This window comes from Stegostoma tigrinum, chromosome 37 (assembly GCF_030684315.1).
Source record: "Stegostoma tigrinum isolate sSteTig4 chromosome 37, sSteTig4.hap1, whole genome shotgun sequence".
Classification (NCBI taxonomy): Eukaryota; Metazoa; Chordata; class Chondrichthyes; order Orectolobiformes; family Stegostomatidae; genus Stegostoma; species Stegostoma tigrinum.
The window spans coordinates 13848101-13873000 of NC_081390.1; the positions used below are offsets into that span (position 1 = coordinate 13848101).

The window sequence follows — 24900 nt, forward strand, 5'->3', positions numbered from 1 at the left end:
AGGTGGGAGAAGGGTAATGGAGGGGGGTAAAGGAGGGAGCTGAGGTGGGGGAAGGGTGGGGGAGGGGAATGGAGGAAGAGGGGAAAGGTAGGGGTGGGGGAGGGGATAGAGGAGGCGGGAAAGCGTCTTTCGTAATATTTGTCGGCAGAGCAGTTAAAGGCAATGCAGGGATGTTCCCTTTAAGGAGGGCGGTGCTGTGACCCGGAAATGAATGGGAGGGTGTGGGGAAGGGACCGGGAACGATCAGGATCAGTGCTGGGACTGGAGGAGGCGGTGAGTGTTAGGGGAGGGGGAGACCATCTCCAACACCTCCCTCCCCCCCCAAACCCGGTGCTGCAGCTACTTACCTCCCGAAAAGCCCCAGAATCGTCCCGATCTCACCCACCCCCACCCTCACCCATCCTTACTCACCCGTTCTTATCACCACCACCGTTTCCTTCTACCCACATGCCCACTGTCATATTTCCCCCCCCCACCCCAATTTCAGCCTTCCTGTTCCCATCCTCATGTCTCCCTGTCTTTTGTTTAAAAATGCATTATATTTCGAAACTATCGACTGCAGAGGGTGGAGGGAAGAAATAGAAAAATTCCATGATAGGCAAAAGCCCCTTTTTAAAATTTCTAACCTTCGATGTTTTTCTGTCTGTGTGTCAGACAGTGTTTAAACCATTATTGTTTAAATTCTTGTTTTTAAACATTCGTAATTGGGCTAATTTTCTGCCCTCTATCTTTCCCGAAACTCGCTTTCTCAACTCTTTCTGAGTTCCATTCCTGCCAAATGCCAGAACTCTGACCTGTATCATGCACAATCTGCATTTTTGTCTGGTTCTTGTTTATGCTGATCCCTTCCCCTGTCATTAGCCTTTCCGTTTAAACTCCTTGCAGGCATTGCTGTACTGGATTGGTGCAGTTTTATCCAGTATCATGTTTGAATATCGTACGTTATGTAATCTTTCTTCCAAACTTTCACCATCTAACTTCTTTAGCTTTATTAAGACCTGTATGCTTTTGTAACGTCCATCTCAATGCTTCAGTCAGATCTCCACCCACTGCTTTGCTTGCTGTCAATTGGCAGAGTTGTAAGTACAAGTTTGCCAGTTGTTAAAACTGTTTTTGGCTTTTCTTGGGCATTATCGGGAAAACTTGGTGGGTGTGTTGATATTTTACTAATTGCAAAGATGTAAGTGGAAAGTAAATATTTGCCGTATGAGCAGCTTTAACAAACTTCACTTTAAATGGAAGTATGTGTTTATTTGTTCTGGGATTGTAAGAAGTGTTTCAGAAAGATAACTTGCCTTTAAGCATGTATCACTTGATGTTAGTTACTTCATAGAGTAATTTTGAGACTTGCCCTGAAATAGCCTTTTGTTTATTTAAAGCTGTGATCCATTGTCCTATTCTTATGCGTTTAGTTATTTTCCTTTTCCATAATGTTTACAATATTGCATACTTCCTATAAAATCCCTCTCACCCGTTTACTTTCAAAATTGAAATTTCCAAATTTCTCCATAATTCAAATGTGCTCATTTTCTTCACAATGTAAATGACTCAATGATGAGAACTGAATAAAGTTGTTCTGTTTCCAGACCAAAGCTTTATAAAGTGATCAAACCTCCTGTTTTCATTCTGGTTTTTGCTGAATAATTCAGTGAATGTGCAAGATCCCACAATGTTACTTCTCTTAGCCAGTACGTAACCACTACTGAAAATGGCGAGGTATAGCTGGGCATTTTCACAATGATGTCTGTGGGACATCGCTGGATGCTAATTGGCTGCTATGTGTCATATATTATAAGTGACTACACTTGTAAAGTATTTAATTAGTTACAAAGTGCTTTGTAATGGCAAGTCATTTTTTCTTTTATGTTCTACAGTATTAGCACACTTCCATTTTGTGTATGGTGTTCACCAGCCTTTTTCAACTTCGTTTTTGCTATATCAACCATTCATAGTGTATCATTTAAGTGTTAATCTTCCTGTATAAAATTGAATCTCTTTGTCCTGTCCACTGAGTTATTTTAGTTAGCTTGTTCTGTAACTGGAGCTGCTATTTTCTGGTTCATTAACCCTCTAGGCCAGGTATCAGCTACAAATTTGATTAATAAAGAACAAAGAAAATTACTGTACAGGAACATAAGATAATAAAATGTGAGGCTGGATGAACACAGCAGGCCCAGCAGCATCTCAGGAGCACAAAAGCTGACGTTTCGGGCCTAGACCCTTCATCAGAGAGGGGGATGGGGTGAGGGTTCTGGAATAAATAGGGAGAGAGGGGGAGGCGGACCGAAGATGGAGAGAAAAGAAGATAGGTGGAGAGGAGCGTATAGGTAGGGAGGGGATAGGTCAGTCCAGGGGAGACGGACAGGTCAAGGAGGTGGGATGAGGTTAGTAGTAGGGAGATGGAGGTGCGGCTTGGGGTGGGAGGAAGGGATGGGTGCGAGGAAGAACAGATTAGGGAGGCAGAGACAGGTTGGACTGGTTTTGGGATGCAGTGGGGGGAGGGGAAGAGCTGGGCTGGTTTTGGGATGCGGTGGGGGAAGGGGAGATTTTGAAGCTGGTGAAGTCCACATTGATACCATTGGGTTGCAGGGTTCCCAAGCGGAATATGAGTTGCTGTTCCTGCAACCTTCGGGTGGCATCATTGTGGCACTGCAGGAGGCCTATGATGGACATGTCATCTAAAGATCGGGAGGGGGAGTTGAAATGGTTGGCGACTGGGAGGTGCAGTTGTTTATTGTGAACCGAGCGGAGGTGTTCTGCAAAGCGGTCCCCAAGCCTCCGCTTGGTTTCCCCAATGTAGAGGAAGCCACACTGGGTACAGTCCCTGGCTCCCAACACCTCATTTTCACCATGGATGTCCAGTCCCTATACACCTGTATTCCGCATGCAGATGGCCTCAAGGCCCTCCGCTTCTTCCTGTCCCGCAGGCCTGACCAGTCCCCCTCCACCGACACCCTCATCCGCCTAGCCAAACTCATCCTTGCCCTCAACTTCTCTTTTGATTCCTCCCACTTCCTACAGACTAAGGATGTGGCCATGGGCACCCGCATGTGGCCCCAGCCATGCCTGCCTCTTTGTAGGTTACGTGGAACAGTCCCTCTTCCGCACCTACACAGGCCCCAAACCCCACCTCTTCCTCCGTTACATTGATGACTGTATCGGCGCCGCCTCTTGCTCCCCAGAGGAGCTCGAACAGTTCATCCACTTCACCAACACCTTCCACCCCAACCTTCAGTTCACCTGGGCCATCTCCAGCGCATCCCTCACCTTCCTGGACCTCTGTCTCCATCTCAGGCAACCAGCTTGTAATTGATGTCCATTTCAAGCCCACCGACTCCCACAGCTGCCTAGAATACACCTCCTCCCTCCCACCCACCCTCCTACAAAAATTCCATCCCCTATTCCCAATTCCTCCGCCTCCGCCGCATCTGCTCCCAGGATGAGGCATTGCACTCCTGCACATTCCAGATGTCCAAGTTCTTCAAGGACCGCAACTTTCCCCCGACAGTGGTAAAGAACGCCCTTGACCGCGTCTCCCACATTTCCCGCAACACATCCCTCGCACCCCGCCCCCGCCACAACCGCCCAAAGAGGATCCCCCTCGTTCTCACACACCACCCCACCAACCTCCGGATACAACGCATCATCCTCCGACACTTCCGCCATCTACAATCCGACCCCACCACCCAAGACATTTTTCCATCCCCCCCCCCCCCCCCCCCCCCCCCCCGCCTTGTCTGCTTTCCGGAGAACACCGCTCTCTCCGTGACTCCCTTGTTCGCTCCACGCTGCCCTCTAAACCCACCACACCCGCACCTTCCCCTGCAACTGCAGGAAATGCTATACTTGCCCCCACACCACCTCCCTCACCCCTATCCTCGGCCCCAAGATGACTTTCCATATTAAGCAGAGGTTCACCTGCACATCTGCCAATGTGGTATACTGCATCCACTGTACCCGGTGTGGCTACCTCTACATTGGGGAAACCAAGCGGAGGCTTGGGGACCGCTTTGCAGAACCCCTCCGCTCAGTTCACAATAAACAACTGCACCTCCCAGTCGCAAACCATTTCCACTCCCCCTCCCATTCTTTAGATGACATGTCCATCATGGGCCTCCTGCAGTGCCACAATGATGCCACCCGAAGGTTGCAGGAACAGCAACTCATATTCCGCTTGGGAACCCTGCAGCCCAATGGTATCAATGTGGACTTCACCAGTTTCACCGCATCCCAAAACCAGCCCAGTTCATCCCCTCCCCCCACTGCACCACACAACCAGCCCAGCTCTTCCCCTCCACCTACTGCATCCCAAAACCAGTCCAACCTGTCTCTGCCTCTCTAACCTGTTCTTCCTCTCACCCATCCCTTCCTCCCACCCCAAGCCACATCTCCATCTCCTACCTACTAACCTCATCCCACCCCCTTGACCTGTCCGTCTTCCCTGCACTGACCTATCCCCTCCCTACCTCCCCACGTATACTCTCCTCTCCACCTATCTTCTTTTCTCTCCATGTTCGGTCCGCCTCCCCCTCTCTCCCTATTTATTCCAGAACCCTCACCCCATCCCCCTCTCTGATGAAGGGTCTAGGCCCGAAACATCAGCTTTTGTGCTCCTGAGATGCTGCTGGGCCTGCTGTGTTCATCCAGCCTCACCTTTTTATTATCTTGTATTCTCCAGCATCTGCAGTTCTCCTTTATCACTGATACAGTACAGGAAGAGGCCCTTTGGCCCTCCAAGCCAGTCTCTGATTTCGAGCTAGCCTACATTAAAAGCTGTTGTTGACCAAAGGTGTTCTGAGGCTGGAGATGAGTTTAGAGCCATTAATTTGTCATCCTCATGGGCAATCACTCACTGGTGAGTATATTTATCCACTGAGGAAATTCCATGTGACTGGTCATGAGTTCTGTGGGTCTTTGTATGGAATTGGACCTTGGTCTTGAGATCCTCGATTGTGTGGGACATCTTTTGATATGGGAATGCTGTTGCACATCAGCAGACACGTGCTGCTTGACAAAAGGTACATCTAGTTCCAGTGTAAGAGAACTTTGAGTGGGGGACTCTCCCTACATTTACAACCTTCATCTGCTGTCACGTGAGTACCTTCCACCTCAATTTGCATTGAGGACTTGTTTACAATTATACTTTGTCTGCCTCCTTCCCTCCGACCTTGCCATCATGGGTAACCCTTGAGCTTTCCTGGTGCCATCACTCTCACGATCAATTGAGCAGTCAAGCCACTCCATCTCAGTATGTGGCAATTAACATAATGGAGCTATCCTTTTGGCTATTTGTTAAGGTCTATTTTAAATTACACTTTTGGTATGTGTGGCAGTGATGTTGGGATAAGGAAGCCAGATTTAATGCTCTGATTCCCAATGTTCCGCCTAGCGGACTTATTTTATCACTATCCAAACCAAACCAAATGCAATATATTAAACTTCCATATGATACTTACAGGCAACCAGGTAACAATTAAAGATAACAAGGTGTGGAGCTGGATGAACACAGCAGGTCAAGCAGCATCTTAAGAGCAGGAAAGCTGATGTTTCGGGCCTAGACCCTCAAAATGTCAGCTTTCCTGCTCCTAAGCTGCTGCTTGGCCTGCTATGTTCATCCAGCTCCACACCTTGTTACCTCAGATTCTCCAGCATCTGCAGTTCTTATTCTCAAATAGAGATTAAAATTCCTTCTGAGAGTTTGTTGCCTGCTATGGTGCTCCCCCTTTGTTAATGACAGTTTGATAAACACTTCAACATCTGGAAACAAATGGCATCTATACCGGAGGGCAGTTCAGAGATAAGCATGTTTTTACTTTGAGTTATGTCAGCTGTTTGTGTCTGGCTTTTCTGCACTTCTGCATTCACTCTTGAAAGAATTTTTTCTCCCTCTGGGCTATGAGAGAGAAAGAACAAAGAAGTTTGACAACTTCCTGGGAAAGTGCACCAGAAATCGAGCCCCACTATTCCCAGAGTTGTCACAATTGTGAGAGTTTAATGAAAGTTGCAAAAATCCCAATTTGTCTCTTGACTGTACACCAGGAGAAATATGGTCCACACCAAGCTTTCTTGGGTAATTAAAGTGTAATGCTGTTTATTGTAACAGTGTTTCATTATTTATTTATATATATTACTGGTCCAAATCACACATCTAGGTGGATTCATTTTGCGATTCTTGGTGATTCTTTGTCACGGTGACATCTGTATAAGATTGATTAATCTGTAGTTCACTGGTTGCTTAGTTGGTCATGTTGTCTATGGGTTCTTCCAGCATTAACAAATGTAGTTTTACTCTTTTTGACAAAATATTGAAACAAGTGAGATCTTTTAAAGAAAAAGGTGGGAGGGAAGAGAGAGATTGATGTCGCCACCTTCTGGAGGTTTCCTTGCTGCTGTTTCATTTCCTGCAGTCTGTTAAGCTGCAACCTGACCAATCAGAAGCTTGTTACTCTGTTGAGCTGTCCTGAACCCATAATAAATAGTGCCAGATCATGTGGACTCGAATGTTCAAAACATAATGCTGTTTGTGATCACATGGCTTCACTTGTTTTTCCAAGTTGCAAACTATATTTTGTACATTCTGCCCTCTTTTAATGGAGTTTCCATTTCTCGTTTTTAGTCCAGAGACCAAAAGTAAAAGTGGCCTCTTGCATACTTCCATCCTTTAAAAGATGATACACCATTTCAAAAAATAGTATCTTATTGCCATGTTTATGCCATAGATAATAAAACACAAAGCTTGCAGCTGCTCATCCTCATTCATCTCATACAGTGTTTTAACCATTTTTTTGTGATCCTTCTTTTGAATCCTTAATGTTAGTTGTATCCTTTTTACATTCTAGACGATGTATCTGTTGCTCTCATCTTTTCCAGCAATGTATGCAATTTTTGTATTGGATGGTTGAATTAATGAACTCCATCTGAACTTTGGGTATTGAAGTTTTCAACAAAGTATTTGTCAGAAACGCATATTTTTGTCAGCTCTGAACGGTTACTCAAAAGTGACATGAATTTAGGATAAAAGCACTATCAATATCTTCATTTGTGACTGAAAAATCAATTGCATTTGGTTTCAGTGATGCTTCTGCAGTGTCTTAATTATAGTTAACCTGGCTACAAGGTAATTCCAGTGGTTTAAAGTCATTGAATTATTCCCCAGGTTCTGAAATAAATTTCTGCTTCACTTAAGTTATCGTTAAGGTGTGAGCTAATACATTTTCTCATATGTCTGTTTTATGGTCCATTTCTCGACTTCCAGCTGCAGTTGCTTGGTTGCTTCACTGATGTCTACTTTCTCAGACAGGAAGTGAAAGCTGATTGATTAAAGTTTCTGCTCAGTAGTAATGTTAAACAATAGTACTCCATTGCAGTATTTAGTATTTTGAATCATCATGTCACATTCAGAATCTGTTTTCAGAGGCTCACTTTCTAGGTGGTGATCACGGTGACATCTGGCTTGTATATCTTCGGACTGCCGGAGGGAACCGGAGCACTTAAAGGGAAACCATGGGGAGAATATCCAAACTCCACACAATTTGTTTCTCTTTTTTTTTTCTGAAATTATATAAAGAATGCCTCTGCATCCATTTTCTTAGTTTTGGTAGAACTTGGACAAATGTAAGCATTACTGCAATGGACTTCAGGTTGTGAGGAAATTTTTTTTCACGGCCTGCATTGGCATCTTTTCAAAAAGTCAGTGTCATTTTAGGCTGGTATTACCTACGCCCTTCTCATGAGAAAGAAAGGAATTTTAAAAAGGAAATGTTTCTGTTGCTCTCTCTCCTGCCTCTCTCTGTGTCTCTTACTTTTGTCCCTTCGCTTACCCTCTTCTCTCTGCTGCTCCTCTCCTCTGGTTTCTCAAACTCAGTTTCTCAAACTGCTTCATTTTATTTTCATGTTTGAGCTGCTTTAACTGTAATTCATTATTAACCTTGCAACTTGAAGTATCTGTTTTCCTGCTGTGCTCAACGAAGCAGAAATAACTAAAGCATGAGCACAGCATTGGGCTTGGTTAAAAAAATACATGGGAAGCAGGTGTTCTATTTCTGCTTTGTAACTTGGGCAGACAATTCCACTTCCAACTTACTGGCTTTGGTGGTTAAGTTCTATGGAGATTCCTATTCCACCTGCAATTTATTTCATTAGTGCAAAAACTGGTCTTTGTCTTTTTATCTTTGTACAGTTAGTGCAAGTAAAAACAATGTCCTTGTTTAATATATCCTGGCCAAAAAAACCCCACACTTTCTCCCAACTCATTGATTTAATGCCCTGAAAGTTGAGCCCTAGTGTTCCCGGAGTCACCACAAACATTAAAATTTAATAAATACCACAAATCCCAACATGCCTCTGACTGCTGCTTTTGATAACAGCAAACGACTCCAGGCTTTCTTCAGTAAATTAAAAATACACTACCTACTGTGACTCGTCACCTGTAATACGTAGATTCTTTCTTTTCTTTGTTTAAATTCTGATGTCAGCACTCCCAAACAATATTCTAATTTTGATAATCCCCACCACAAACATGTAACCAGGGTCATGAACAACTGCTGGAAGACTAAGGACTCCTACTATAAGCTTTAGAGCCTTGAATATCATGGTATATTCCTGGAAAGTAAGTTAGTATATTAGAGTAATTAAGTAAAAAATTATTGTAAGAATGTTTGATGCAAAACCAGTGCCACCTGAATTGAAGGTTTAGGATTTCATTTTTTTGAATCTACTGCTGGTTGGGAAAAACAATGGGTTTTAAAGTGTTGTTAGAAGTGTATACAATGGCCTCTGATACCAATGATGTTCGAACTAACACCAGGCATTATGTTTGGGAATAGTTTCTCATTTTTATAAGCAATGTTTGGTATTGTATCTGTACTGCTTTATAATTGGGGGGAAAAAACGTTTGCTGCTGTGTGTACAATTTCTGTGATGTGTCATTGATCCATTCACAGCGGAAACAGACCCTGTGCTCAAGTTTCCCAAACTAAACTAGTCCCTCTTGCCATATCTCTCCAAACCTTTTCCTGTCATGTACCTGCCCACATATTCTTTAAAAGTTGTAACTGTACCTACATCTACTACTTGTTCTGGCAGTTCATTCCACATGCAAACCGTCCTCTGTGTGGAAATGTTGCCCCTCAGGTCCCTTTTATATCATTCTCCTCTAACCTTAAAAATATGCTCCCTAGTTTTTTTGAATTCCCCCACCGTTGGGAAAAGACCTTAGCAATTCATCTTATCCTTTCCTCATAATTTTATAAACCTCTGTAAGGTAACCCCTCAACTTCCTATGTTCCCAGGGGTAAAAATGGAGTCCCAGCCTCTCCTAATAACTCACATCCTCCATTTCCAGCAGCATCTTGGTAAGTTTTTTTCTGAACTGTCTCGCATTTAATAGTATCCTTCGTATAGCAGGGTAACCAAAACTGTATCAGAGGAACTGCAGATGCTGGAAAATCTGAGAAGGCAAGGTGTATAGCTGGATGAACACATCAGGCCAAGCAGCCTGCTGTGTTCATCCAACTCTACACCTTATTAACCAAAACTGTACACTGTTCTCCAAAGTGGCCTCGCCAGCACCCTGTATGCCCTTAACATGATGTCCCAACTCATTTATCAGTGGTCTGACCAATTAAGTCAAGAGTGACAAATACCTTCTTAACCACCCTGTTTACCATTGACGCAACTTTCAGAGCTATGTACTTGAACCCTTAGGTGTATCTGTTGGGCAACACCACCCAGGGCCTTTACCATTAACCATGTAAGCCCTGCCCTTGTTTATTTTACCAAAATGCAATATCTTGCATTTATGCAAATTAAGTTCCATCTATCACTCCTTAGCCCATTGGCCCAATTGATCAAGATTTATTTGTATTCTTAGACAAGTATACCACCAAGTTTCTGTTCAAATGTAGTAATTTATGGTTCAGTACAACAGAAAAGAAATCCGTAAAGCTATCCTGCTCAATTTCAAACTTTGCTTTGTGAAGTAAGTTGCTGGTAATTTTTACAGCATTAGAATCTTTCTTCTCTCCTTTTGTTCAGATTTCCGATGCTCTTGCATCTGATGAAGATTGAGAAGCTAGAAAGCTAGTTTGAAATTGATTACGTGTAATTAGCCTGAAAAGAGCAACTTGGATTCCTGAAACTGGATCAGATTCAAAAAGGATAAAGGTGCAGAGATTTCTTGGCAAAGTTAAAACGTTTGCTCATTTTTTTTTATAGATTGGTCTTAGCAAAGCTTCACAAGAAGCTCGTACTGCAGTGAAACTGAAGAGGTTCAAAGAATGTTACAATACTGAAATTGTTTAATATTGATAGTTTCGAGATGATAAAGCACAAAACTCTACTGCTTCTCGTTATTTGTTGAAGATGCTAGCTCTATACCTATTCTTTTGAGTAGAAATCAGATTTTTGCTACAAATGTTGTTAATTAATCAAATGTCAGAATCTTGAGCCACTGAACTGTTGTAAAATTGTGATAGACGAGGACTTCTCCAATGAATATTAATTTCTGAATATTGTGTTCATTTTTTGGGGAAGTATATCACACTTGTATATCACACTGCAATTGTGTAATTTTTTTTGTATGTAACCCTGTTTCATCTTCTGCTCTTCCATCCCTTTTTTTTTAACAGGAAAGACACGATGACCATGACCCATGTTGGAGCAATTGTGGCTGCATTAACTGGAGTTGTAGCCTTCTTCCTTTATTCTTCCATACACAAGATTGAAGAGGGCCACCTTGGCATTTACTACAGGTATTAAAGTTATTTTAATAGGAGCTGATTTGAGGAAATGCAAGTAGATCAACTTATTTACATTTTTTATTCGGATGAAAGTGTACGATCCTTAGTGAATTTGGATTCTAACAGAGCCAAGTAGCTTCAAGTTTTTGTTCTGAGAGGGGAACTCTTATTTTGAGGACAATAGCGCTTTGATTTGGTTGCCTGTGGTATTGAGTTTGCTCGGCTTGCATGTCATCCTGTGTTGTAGCTCCTACGGGTTGCTACTTTGCTTTTAGTTATGCTTTGTGCTGCCATCCATGTACTGCACTCTTTGAACCATGGTTGATTCCTACCTGAAGAATGAGCAGAATACTGGTGAGTATGGAAATCTGAAATAAAAACACATTGCTAGAAAATTCAGCAGGTCTGGCAGCCTCCTGTGGATAAAGAACGAGAGTTAGGGCTTCAGCCTGATGCATTTTTGTCTGAAGATTGATCCTTTGAGTAAAGTGAAAAATGTGCCAGATAATGAGGTTACTGATCATGGTTGAATGTGGTTCTGCTGCTGATGGCCCGCAGGACCTCATGAATGCACAGATTTCAGCTGCTGTATCCATTGTAAATCTATCCTGTTTAGCTCCTATGATAGTGCCTCACAGAACAATAGTCAGTAATGTTGATGTGGAAATGGGACTTCATCTCTGTAAAGTCTGTGCAGTGGTCACTCCTACCAGTATTGTCATGGATAATGCTTCTGTGATAGGTAGGTTGGTTAGGATAAGGGAAAACAGGTTCCTTCCTTTTGATTCCCTCTCCACCTGCAGGTCTAGTCTGCCAGATCAACCTTTGAAGAGTTGCCATCTTGGTTTGTTTTAATGCCGCTGAGTTACTCACTGGTTTTGGGCACCATCAGTGCAGTTTAATACAGCTATGAGGGTAGTTTGAGCGAGTCTGGAGCTCTGTGTAGACTTGTCCAAGTAAGGATGGTACATTTGCTTCAATGAAGGACGTTAATGAACCTGATAAGACCATTCGCTATTAGATTGCCATAAAGCTTAAAAGGAAATCTCTGGATTACTAGCCTAGTAACAATTCCTCTGGGCTATTGCCCTGCATTAAATGGGATATACTTGAAATCCCAAATGCTGAGGTTTCCCTAATAGAGTCACCTTCACTTTGGAAACTGACTTTTGGTCATTTCATCCTTTGCTGGATTACATCAAGTAAGTACACAGATATATATGCAAGCGCTTTAATCATAATTTGTGAGACCTTGTAATACTAAAGGAAGTATCTGGCTTTGTGCTTGGAAAATTGGTGAATGAATTATGTCTTAAAACAGTTCTTGTTTTGTTGATTTCACTTGTGTTTATAAAACTGTGTTAACTATTTACATTTGAAGCAAAAACTTTTTATGTGAAATGCCTATCTTTTTGACTGAAAGTTGATTATAACAGGGACACATTTGTTCTGATCTGTAGATGGTTGACTAGATAATGTATGAATCGCGTGTGTTTTGTGTGGTATTTAAAAGTGCAACTCAAGGGTCTTGTAGTGAAGTGGTAGTGTCCCTACCAGAAGGCCCCACCTGCTCCAGAGGTGTAGAACAACGTCGCTGAACGGGTTGATTAGAAAATACCTAAACGTACCGCTTTATTTATTTATTCTTTGCTCCTGGTCAGAACTGAATTTATGACTCTAGAAAATACAACCCATTTCATTGGACAGAGACACGTTATTTGTTTCCAGCCATAATTTAAGCTTATTAACCATTTTACAACATGAAATTTTTTTTGATTCAAACCTTTCATGCATGGGTTTGTTCATTGATCCAGTGTCCTTTTTCTTGAAGTTTTGTGAAGTTTATTTTAAAACTATCAAGTTTTAGAGACTTGTTATTAAACCTCCACAAAGCTTTGCTTCCTTGAAGCAGAAAAAATAAAACAGTAATTGTAAATTATTCTCCGGGGAAGCTTTTGAATATTTCAATTTTCAGTGTTTACTCAATTTTTTAACCTCCTTAACCTCTCTTTTTGCCATAAGAATGATTGGTAACTCCCGACATCATAAATTAAGTTAGGATTGTTGACCTTGATTTTTTGTTTTGAAGCTTCACCCTTTTGTTTGTCCCTTTGATTTTCCATGGATTAATTCAAATTTTGTCACTTGGGCAAAACTAATTAAAGGTTAATCAATCACTGGTGCTTGCCAGATAACGGTGTCTATCAGTAATTGTGGGTACAGTCTTTTTCTGAAATTAGCAGCACTTGAACTGTTGACATTTCAGAAACTATGTATAACCCACCTTGTCCAACTTGAACAGGCTGGAACATCTTGGATGACATTGTTGATTTGCATTTTCCATCAGGATGATCGCTCCAAACACACTGCATTTTGTAGGAGTTGTAAAATCTGATCTTGCACTTTGTGCCTTACAAATGGTAGTTCTTTTTGCATTATTTTTTGAATGGTACTTGACGTCTGCTTGGTTTGAAAAACTGAAATTTGTAGCTTCAGGAAAACAACTTTTTTATTTAAAGCTGAATGCCATGGGTGTTGAAATGTGGAAGCGAATTACTGCAGATACAGTCATAGAGCACGGAAATAGACCCTTCGGTTCAACCAGTCCATGCTGACCATAACCCCAAATCAAGCTAGTCCCACCTAGCTGCTTCTGGCCTATATCTCTCCAAACCTTTCCCATTCATATATCTATCTAAATATCTTATGAATGTTGTAATTATACCTGCATCCACCACTTCATCAGGAAGTTCTTTCCACATGTGGCCCTTTCGTGTAACGAAGAAATTGCCACTTTTTTTGTTTTTTTTTTAAATCTGTCTCTACTGTCATCTTAAAATGTGTTCCCTCGTCTTGAAATTCGTCATCTCAGAGAAAAGAAAACTACCATCCACTCTGTCTACAACTCTCACCCTAGGCATCTCTCAACCTCCCACTCTCCAGTGGAAAAAGTCCCAGCATGTCCAGCCTTTCCTTATAACTCAAACCTTCCATGCCCACCAAGATCCTGGTAAATCTCTTCTGAACCCTTCATCAGCTTGATGACGTTCTTCCTATAACTGGGCAACCAGAACTGGACACAATATTCCAGAAGAGGCCTCACCAATGTCCTGTGCAACCTCAACATCACATCCCAACTCCTACACTCAAAGGACTGAGCAATGAAGGCAAGCACATCAACAGCCTTTTAAACCATGCTGGAATCTGCACCAAAAACACAAACTGCTGGAAATCGCGGTGGGTCAGGCAACATCCATGCAGAGAGAGAGTAAGCTAACATTTTGACTCTGATTCTTCTTCATCATGGGTGTTGAAATGTTTGAATTCTGGTGTTTGTTTGCTATGAGTAAAACCATTGGGAAATGTCTAGAATTTGAGTTGCTATTTTATTTACTAGATTATCCGTGTCTTTCTGCAGTGGAGTTAGGAATATTAATGTCCGCAATGTATTATCAATTCATCTACTCAGCCTAAATATATCTCCATATCAACTGGGTCTGTATGGGATTCACGTTTACACAGCTTAAAACCATTGACTGGTTTGGACCCTCACAAATAATGTTTGGCCAAGATGCCACTCTGCTTTGGGAAGCAAAGATCAATTCTGGTCCCCTTGTTAGAAAGGGAATTTATGTTGAGGAACCAGAGGTGGAAATGCGAGTGATGATGGAGAACAAAGGCGGGCAGAGAAAGGAGACAATTGCAGCATATGAGAGGAGTTGGAAGAAGAAGTTATGGGTAAATAGGAATTGGAAAAAGATTACGTTTGAGGGAGATGGAAGTTAAAATCGGAGAGGTAGAAACAGTTTGCAAGGCCGTTTTTAAAAAAAAAAGGGATTGTGATGAGTACCATCCACATTTTTGTTATGGGCAGCATATGGTGGGAATATTGCAGAGTACTAGATTTAAAATTTCTTGTAGGTTTAAAATTTATTATTCTGCCATGAACACTTGGGTTTCCTAACCCTGTTCCGTGGGGGTAATTACACAAGCCAACATGCCTTAATGTTGTATCAGAGATAATGGGAACTGCAGATGCTGGAGAATCCAAGATAATAAACTGTGGAGCTGGATGAACACAGCAGGCCAAGCAGCATCTCAGGAGCACAAAAGCTGACGTTTCGGGCCTAGACCCTTCATCAGAGAGGGGGATGGGGAGAGGGAACTGGAATAAATAGGGAGAGGGGGGGAGGGGGACCGAAGATGGAGAGAAAACAAGATAGGTAGAGAGGAGAGTATAGGTGAGGAGGTACGGAGGGGATAGGTCAGTCCAGGGAAGACGGACAGGTCAAGGAGGTGGGATGAGGTTAGTAGGTAGGAAATGGAGGTGCGGCTTGGGGTGGGTGAGAGGAAGAACAGGTTAGGGAGGCAGAGACAGGCTGGGCTGGTTTTGGGATGCAGTGGGTGGAGGGGAAGAGCTGGGCTGGTTGTGTGGTGCAGTGGAGGGAGGCGACAAACTGAGCTGGTTTTGGGATGCGGTGGGGGAAGGGGAGATTTTGAAGCTGGTGAAGTCCACATTGATACCATTTGGCTGCAGGGTTCCCAAGCGGAATATGAGTTGCTGTTCCTGCAACCTTCGGATGGCATCATTGTGGCACTGCAGGAGGCCCATGATGGACATGTCATCTAAAGAATGGGAGGGGGAGTGGAAATGGTTTGCGACTGGGAGGTGCAGTTGTTTATTGCGAACCGAGCGGAGGTGTTTTGCAAAGCGGTCCCCAAGCCTCCGCTTGGTTTCCCCAGTGTAGAGGAAGCCACACCGGGTACAATGGATACTGTATACCACATTGGCAGATGTGAGGGTGCTACACCACCCATGCCCTCCACCTCCTCCAGAACTTCCAATTCCCTGGCCCCCAACACCTCATTTTCACCATGGATGTCCAGTCCCTATACACCTGTATTCTGCATGCAGATGGCCTCAAGGCCGTCCGCTTCTTCCTGTCCCGCAGGCCCAACCAGTCCCCCTCCACCGACACCCTCATCCGCCTAGCCAAACTCGTCCTCGCCCTCAACAACTTCTCTTTCGATTCCTCCCACTTCCTACAGACTAAGGGGATGGCCATGGGCACCCGCATGGGCCCCAGCTATGCCTGCCTCTTTGTAGGTTACGTGGAACAGTCCCTCTTCTGCACCTACACAGGCCCTAAACCCCACCTCTTCCTCCATTACATTGATGACTATCAGCGCCGCCTCTTGCTCCCCAGAGGAGCTCGAACAGTTCATCCACTTCACCAACACCTTCCACCCCAACCTTCATATCACCTGGGCCATCTCCAGCACATCCCTCACCTTCCAGGACCCCTCAGCCTCCATCTCAGGCAACCAGCTTGTAACTGATGTCCATTTCAAGCCCACCGACTCCCACAGCTACCTGGAATGCACCTCCTCCCACCCGCCCTCCTCCAAAAATTCTATCCCCTATTCCCAATTCCTCCGCCTCCGCTGCATCTGCTCCCAGGATGAGGCATTCCACTCCCGCACATCCGAGATGTCCAAGTTCTTCAAGGACTGCAACTTTCCCCCGCACAGTGGTCGAGAACGCCCTTGACCGTGTCTCCCGCATTTCCCGCAACACATCCCTCACACACTGCCCCCGCCACAACCGCCCAAAGAGGATCCTCGTTCTCACGCACCACCCCACCAACCTCCGGATACAACGCATCATCCTCCGACACTTCCGCCATCTACAATCTGACCCCACCACCCAAGACATTTTTCCATCCCCACACTTGTCTGCCTTCCGGAGAGACCGCTCTCTCCGTGACTCCCTTGTTCGCTCCACACAGCCTTCCAACCCCACCACACCCGGCACCTTCCCCTGCAACTGCAGGAAATGCTACACTTGTCCCCACACCACCTCCCTCACCCCTATCCCAGGCCCCAGGATGACTTTTCATATTAAGCAGAGGTTCACCTGCACATCTGCCAATGTGGTATACTGTATCCATTGTACCCGGTGTGGCTTCCTCTACATTGGGGAAACCAAGCGGAGGCTTGGGGACCGCTTTGCAGAACACCTCCGCTCGGTTCGCAATAAACAACTGCACCTCCCAGTCGCGAACCATTTCCACTCCCCCTCCCATTCTTTAGATGACATGTCCATCATGGGCCTCCTGCAGTGCCACAGTGATGCCACCCGAAGGTTGCAGGAACAGCAACTCATATTCCTCTTTGATACCCTTGGGCTGCTGGGTTCCCATGTGGATTTCACCAGCTTCAAAATCTCCCCTTCCCCCCACTACATCACACAACCAGCCCAGCTCTTCCCCTCCCCCCACTGCATCCCAAAACCAGCCCAGCCTGTCTCTGCCTCCCTAACCTGTTCTTCCTCTCACCCATCCCTTCCTCCCACCCCAAGCCGCACCTCCATCTCCTACCTACTAACCTCATCCCACTTCCTTGACCTGTCCGTCTTCCCTGGACTGACCTATCCCCTCCCTACCTCCCCACCTATACTCTCCTCTCCACCTATCTTCTTTTCTCTCCATCTTCGGTCCGCCTCCCTCTCTCTCCCCATTTATTCCAGAACCTTCACCCCATCCCCCTCTCTGTAGAAGGGTCTAGGCCCGAAACATCAGCTTTTGTGCTTCTGAGATGCTGCTTGGCCTGCTGTGTTCATCCAGCTTCACATTTTATTACCATGCCTTAATGTTGTGCTGTGCACAGTTTCAAACATGTCACCACTACATTAGCTGTTAATTACCTTTTTTTAATGTAACATTGCTGCAAGCCAAGGATAAAAATACTGCAAATTCCATGTTGCCTTTCTTGCAGTTGAAGTAGTTATTACATCATTTAACTGAACGAAGCAAAGAAAAATGAGCATTTATATTGCACAGTTTCATGATCAGCAGGCATCTCCGTCTTTATAAATGAAGTACATTTTGAAATGTAGGAAATGACATCATTCACTTGTACACAGCAAATACTCAAACAGCAATGTTGTTGTATTGTTTGAGAAATATTAACCAAAAAAACTAAAGATAGCATTTGTGTTCTTTGAAATAGTGGCAGTGAAACTTTTCTGTTAATTTCAGAGCACATGGGACCTCTTTTTAACCTCTCATATGGAAGACAACATCTGCAATTTTGCAGCACTGTCTCAGTGTGGCACAGTTTCAGCTTTGATCATTCTGCTCAGGTCCTTCGGTTTGTCTTGAACCTGCAGCTTTCTGACTTCAACAAGAGTGCAGTCAGCTGAGCCATGGCTTATTCATTAATGGGGAGGTGAAATAAGATGAGAAGGAGCTTGTCCAGAGTATAGACTTGTTGGGTTAAATTCTGCAGTGTAAATTAATCATCTTGCCTCTAGGTTCAGTATGGAGTTTAACTGAAATTTTGGTAACAACCAGTTTTATTCTGTACACATGTCTGATCAACATTACTTGCAATATCATGTTCAATGTGATGCTGCTCCAGTTTAATTTTGTTAAAATGTGTTCAATTCTTTTTTTTCTATAGAGGTGGTGCTTTGTTGGCCAGTCCAAGTTTCCCAGGATACCACATCATGATACCCTTTATTACCACCTTCAGATCTGTTCAGGTTAGCAATTCTCATTGAACTTGCCATTAAATACAAGGTAGAATGCAGGCGTAATTTGCCTGATTCACGTTCTGCATTGACTTCTAGAATTGTACTGCCATTGTGACATCCTGCAGTACTTACTTCCTGAATCCTCTTTGGCGTGATAAAGAATTGTGAACAGTCCCTCATAGTTTTTCTAAGTCAGTTTAGAAGACCATTGACAGTAGTAGTAACTAGTCAAAATGCTTGGATGAAATCTTCCCAGGCACAATATTGTCAGTAAGACCATAAGACATAGGAGTGGAAGTAAGGCCATTTGGCCCATCAAGTCCACTCCGCCATTTAAATCATGGCTGATGGGCATTTCAACTCCACTTCCCTGCACTCTCCCCGTAGCTCTTGTTTCCTTCTGAGATCAAGAGTTTGTCGATCTCTGCCTTGAAGGCATCCAACGTCCTGGCCTCCACTGCATTCCGCGGCAATGAATTCCATAAGTCCACCACTCTCTGGCTGAAGAAATGTCGTCTCGTTTCAGTTTTAAATTTACCCCCTCTAATTCTAAGGTTGTGCCCCACCGGTCCTAGTCTCCCTGCCTAACGGAAACAACTTCCTAGCGTTCATCCCTTCTAAACCATACATTATCTTGTAAGTTTCTATTAGATCTCCCCTCAACCTTCTGAACTCCAATGAGTACAATCCCAGGATACTTAGCTGTTCATCATATGTTAAACCTACCACTCCAGGGATCATCCGTGTGAATCTCCGCTGGACACGCTCCAGGACTGGTATGTCCTTCCTGAGGTGTGGGGCCCACAATTGGACACAGTATTCTAAATGTGGCCTAACTAGAGCATTATAAAGCCTCAGAAGCACATCACTGCTTTTATTCCAACCCTCTTGAGATAAACGACAATATTACATTCGCTTTCTTAATTACGGACTCTACCTGCAAGTTAACCTTTAGAGAATCCTGGACCAACACTCCCAGATCCCTTTGTACTTCTGCTTTGTGAGAAAGTTGAGAGAATTGTGTAAGATTGGCAGTAAGGTGCTTCCCTATGTTGCGAGCAGAAGTCCCATTCTCCAATGGAGTTCTGAACAGCAAGACAAGAGTCTTGCTAGTGAGTGGTAAGAGGTCTATTTGTATGCATTAGCATCTTCTAACCTTCTTATTATTCTGTTATCACAGTTCATTGGTTTGCAGTTTCCTATTCTCATACTCAATGATTAGAAATTCCCAATGTGAAAGTCAGTGTTAACCTGGCTCCTGGAGTTTGCCATTCCTCCTTTATCTGGGTTTCATTAATTGCCAAGTTCTGGGGCCATATTCCATGAATAAAGACTGCATGTGCCCCTGTCCACCTGGAACTCCAGGTTCCCATTGGTGAAGCAGAGTGCCAATTACCCTCTGTTGGGAGCAGTTGACTAGAATAGCACAGGACACCTGCACACTGCAAGTGCCTGACTGTTACACAGCTGGCCTTTAAAGTTGGTGTGGCACCAGGAAGCCTGGCAGGTCCTGGCAGTGGCCAGCACTTCAGCAAGTTGGAGAATTTGACAACAGTGCACCATGGGATCTGTGGTGCATGGAAATGAGGCAAGTTTGGGAAGATAGTGGGAGAAAACCTACTAATGGTCACGAAGAAGCGCCATCTATTAAGTGGCCAAAAATTAAGGAGCCAGTGTTAGTCAGACTTAGCCCATTATCTCTATTGCCACAGGTTTACTTTCTCCACTCCAGAGATCAGTACAAGAACTTTCATATCAACACTTGACATCCAAAAGAGCAACTAAGAATGCTTAATATTGAAATGTATAGCAATTGTGGACAGCGGTAGTGGTAAAGGTGGTTTCAAAAGTAGCATTGAATGCAAACTTGTGCCTATTACCACGTGCCAGATATATCTCCTAGACACTTCAGTATTTAACGCTATCCTTGTTGTGTTTATGCTTACTGAATTGTGATATTAATGAATTGAGCTTGAGTATAATTTAAACCCAAAGAAGTTTGACAAAGATACAGGTTTCAGTCCATGTGAAACTTTATTGTTAGTCTAATTGTAAGCACAGGAGAGGTGTTATAAATCTAGAAAATAGGTGCAGGAGTAGGCCATTCAGAAGTTGAAGTAATCGTAATGCATTGCAATATTAAAACTTCCATCATCTTCATTGTCTACTGAGCCATGTATTTTGATGAGGAAGAGAAAATTCATGATGTTTGAAGTTTATCATAAAATTCTTTTTGTTTCAGACAACTTTGCAAACAGATGAAGTGAAAAATGTGCCTTGTGGAACAAGGTAAGCTAACATAGTTGATTTTAGTAGATGGATTTTTGTTACTTTTAACTTTTTTCCTAGTTGTTTTGTGCAACTTTTTTTAAGTTTTCAGGTTTAATAATTTTCAGTAATTGAGTTTTATTTAAGATTTTATCATTTGGGGATATTGCAGTCATTTTTATTTCCATTGACTGCGGTTATAGTATTTCACTTCAGAGAAAAACATTTTGTACGGTTTAGCAACTCTGAGGACGTTGTAACTAATCAAGAGTCCAGATTAGTGATTTTTCTATTCTGTTTATGCTACTGCACATGTGCTACTGTGCAATAACCTGCTTTTGGACTTTGTGCACTACACTAGATAAACTGGAGAGGGAAGGATTTCAGATTTTTTGTGCTATTTATTTTGTCTGGAAATAACTTTCAATAAGACTTTCAACTTACTGCATGACGTTTTTTGGGTGCAAGCCCCAGGCTTGTATCTCCCATGTGCAGTCGTGTAATGAGCATTAAATGATTAGTGCAATTTAGCTAAGATTCAATGTAATTTTAAACAGTGCAACTTTGGAACCATATTCTACCAATTGGTCAGTTAAAAATAAACTGAATTTTATTTTGAAGTGGTAGGGAGGTTTATAATAAGCATACGTTAAACAATCTGCACCTGCACTCAGGTCCTAAGCATGCTAACCAGGTAGTGTATGGTATTCTTGGGAAATGTGATGTCATCGGCTTGTTTATTTGAAGGTAATCCAGCAAGCGGGTGGAACTGGATCAGGTGTAATGAACCATTACTTCTCCCTCCTTTTGTGGTTTACCTTGAGAGTTTTCATGCATGTGTCTTTTTTATACTTTGTACTTCATTGACACTTAAAAATTCATTTTGTTAGCAAATCAGATTTTTCAGTTGTTTAGGTAGGTGATTTTTGTTTTTAAAAGACTTGTGTTTTTCAGACATACTTAATATGTTTAATGTTTGCTTTTTTTGTAGTGGTGGTGTCATGATCTATTTTGACAGAATAGAAGTGGTAAACAGCCTTGCTCCAAGCGCAGGTCAGCATTTGGTGAGCTCTGTAATTTTTGAGATTTTGGCCACAGTGACCAATTTAGGATTTGACTTGTTTTCATATAACCTTTTGCTTTTATTTGCAGAAAATGAGCTGCAGCATTTAAGGCACTGTTCTATCTGTAATGAGTTTTTGACTAAGATATCAGAGCAGAAATGGGCCCTTTCTGAACCTGCTCTACTGTTCATGAAGATCTACCTTTAACTTCATCTTCCTGTACTACACATGTGCCTTAATTCCCTTAGTGATAGTTTTATATACTTTTTACTCAATTGCTAAGAATCCATAATCTAGGGAAGACTTCTAGAAACAATTGTTTGGGATAGAATTAGTATTCACATGGTAAATGGGGTGTGATTAGCAAGAGTCTGCAAGGATTTCTAAAGGGAGATCATGTTTAACCAACTAGCTGGAGTCTTTTTATTTTGAAGAGGTAGCAGAAAGGTTCAATGAAGGTAATGCTCCTGATATGGTATACATGGACTTCCAGAAGGCATTTGATGCAGTGCCATGTAATAGATTTGAGGAAAGTTTTTATATGGTTTAAAAGGGACTGTGGCCAAGTGAATATGAATTTGACTGACTGATCAGAAACTGAGATCAGTGGATATTTTTTGGGCTGTGTAAAAGTTTGTATTGGAGTTCCCATGAGCCAGTTTTGGGACTCTTCCTTTTGACTATATGTTGATGATCTAGATCTTGGTGTGCAGAGGACAGTTGCAAAGCGCACAAGTGACCCAAAACTTGGATGAATTGTAAATTGTGAGGAGGACAGTATGGACCTCTAAAAGGACGTTGACAAGTTGGTGGACTGGGTAGTTAGGTGGCAATAAAATTCAATGCACAGAAGTGTACGGTAATGCACTTGGGAAGAATATTGAAAGACGGTGTAAAATAGGCAGTACAATTCTAAATAGAATGCAGGAGTAGAGGGATCCAAGTGTATTTGTACAAATCATTGAAGGTGGCAGGACAAGTGAAGAGCAGTTAATAGTCTCATATTCTCAACATTTGTAGGGGCAAAGTGTATAATAGCAAGTATAGTAATGGTGAACTTGTGCAAGGTGCTTGTTTGACCTCACCTGCAGTATTATGTACAGTTGTGGATGCCACATTTATAAGAGAGATGTGAATGCATTGGAGAGGGTGCAGAAGTTATTTTCAAAATGATTCTAGGAATGAAAATGTTAAGTTATGAGGATAGACTGAAGAATTTGGGATAGTTTTCCTTGAAGTGAAGAAGGCTTGGAGGAGATTTGAGCAGGCTCAATAGGGAGAAGCTCAAAAGAAAAAAAGAAGTAGGGGCTATAAGATTTTCACGTGATATGCGACTGAAGCAAGGGTGATGAGAAACTTTTTATTTACACTAAGGAATTAGGATATGGAATGCACTGCCTGGAAACGTGATGGAGGTGGGTTCAGAAGGCATTGAATGATTCCGTGCATAAAATTGCTGTACAGGACATGGGGGAACAAAAGGCAGGAGATTGGCACTAAGTAATAGAATTAGTGCAGGCATGATGGACAGTTGGCTTCCTCTTTGTACACCTTAATCTGTGGTCGTGTGATAGAGAATTTCCAAGATCTATAAATCTCTGGGGGTGGGAGATGTTTCCCCTCAGTTTGGTTCTAAAATGATTGACTACTTTATTCTGGGGTGGTGGAGCGTTAATCCCAGATTCCTCCAACACACAACCTCCCACCTCATTCCTCCTCTTCTTCCTCCCCCCCCCCCCCATCCATAAAAAAATCGAGGAAACTCCCATGCTCTAAACTGTTAAGCCTCAAACCATTGTGTACAAAATCACATTGTTGCCATCAATTTTAAACTGAGACTTCAGGCTTGTATTTTTAAACAAATACAGTATTTTACAGAGATAACAAGGTGTGGAGCTGAATGAACACAGGAGGCCAAGCAGCATCTTAGGAACAGGAAAGCTGACGTTTCGGGCCTAGACCCTTCATCAGAAAAATGTATTTTACACGTGCTGCTCCATTTTCAGCATATGCCAGGCTTTGAGATGGCCAGTTTGAAGTCTTAATTTGGATGATTTGTTGAGGTGGGATTGATGTGCAGGGTGGGAGATTTCTCCTGACTCTGAATAACAATGTGACCAATGTGAAATTTCTATTATTTTTGTGTTAATTACTTTTTATCTTGGTTAAACTTGATTTTGGAGGATAAAAGATTTCTTTAGGGCCAGTGGAAGAACTGGAGATACTTACACCAATTTCTTTGTTTTAATTCAGTGCCACAAATGCCAGGTCAGAATCTGATGTGTTGTTCTGTGGCATTTTTGATTATGATCAGTACTTTTATCGAAAGATGTTAATCAAAACCCTTGTGTGTCTTTCTGCACACTCACTTCCTGAAACGTGACATCGTTTACTCTGAAATACAAGCTTCTCTATTCGGATCTTTAGTGAACGTTAAGCCACACATTCCGACTTGGTCTTACTTAATATGCAGTATTAGATCATTGAAACTTTTTATAGTTTCTCACACAGCTTTGAATTATTGAAACTGAATGTCACAGGCCTTTAAGCAACCAACTGATAGGCTATTCCACACGAGTACAAAGTCAATCTTTTTCCTTTTTTCTTTTCTCACTGCCTCTACTTGGCCTCTGATAGCAAGCTCAGATAGTGGGGGTGGGAATGAACTAAACATGGTTTCTGCTTTGCTGCCCTCACCCTGCCAAAAAATGTAACATAACCTCAAATTTCTAACCTGCAAATTAGGATTATTGAACACGTTTCAAAAGTAAAATTTCTCTTGCTTCCCTCAGTGTATGATATTGCTAAGAACTACACAGCTGACTATGACAAGACGTTGATTTTCAACAAAATTCATCATGAGTTGAACCAGTTTTGCAGCGTGCACACCTTACAGGAGGTCTACATTGAATTATTTGGTGAGGACTTTTTAACCTTAATTTGAAGAGAGCTTTGACTTTCATGGATGCTTGCAGTTCAGTTATGAAACACTATTTCAAATCATTTATTCCATTTACTGACTATATGCATATAGAGGTGAACTTGTTCAGCTGGTGGGTTTAAGTATGTATTCACTTTAACTAGTTTAAAACTGTTGTGATTCAATTAACTGTGATTCTGCATTCATCAAATGCAGGAAAAATATTTATTCATTTCTGTTGGTATGAAAAAACATTGCTTTAGGGAATCTGTTTTTGATTTGTTTTTTATTCTAAACAAAATGCTTTTGATTGGAAGACCAAATGAGAGAATGACTAATGTTAGATTGTACTCTGTCTTGATGGTTTTCATT

At 42.5% G+C, this 24900-nt stretch overlaps 1 protein-coding gene across 7 annotated transcripts in view; it reads left to right on the forward strand.

Annotated features, from left to right (window-relative positions):
- Nucleotides 1–201: 201 nt before the first annotated feature.
- Nucleotides 202–24900, forward strand: part of LOC125467531 (erlin-1-like) — a 39508-nt gene continuing 14809 nt past the window's right edge. The window contains exons 1-8 of one of the 7 annotated variants that reach the window (XM_048563533.2): nucleotides 367–1079; nucleotides 8529–8608; nucleotides 10036–10164; nucleotides 10629–10751; nucleotides 18204–18285; nucleotides 20519–20565; nucleotides 21536–21597; nucleotides 24401–24526. In XM_048563533.2, coding sequence (XP_048419490.1) covers nucleotides 10639–10751; nucleotides 18204–18285; nucleotides 20519–20565; nucleotides 21536–21597; nucleotides 24401–24526 — 430 coding nt within the window. In that variant the 5' untranslated portion in view covers nucleotides 367–1079; nucleotides 8529–8608; nucleotides 10036–10164; nucleotides 10629–10638. Of the gene's footprint in view, nucleotides 274–366; nucleotides 1080–4678; nucleotides 5094–7471; nucleotides 8609–9017; nucleotides 9354–10035; nucleotides 10165–10628; nucleotides 10752–18203; nucleotides 18286–20518; nucleotides 20566–21535; nucleotides 21598–24400; nucleotides 24527–24900 lie in introns of those variants that run through there. The other 6 variants (XM_048563531.2, XM_048563532.2, XM_059640267.1 and 3 more) reach the window with 6 other exon arrangements.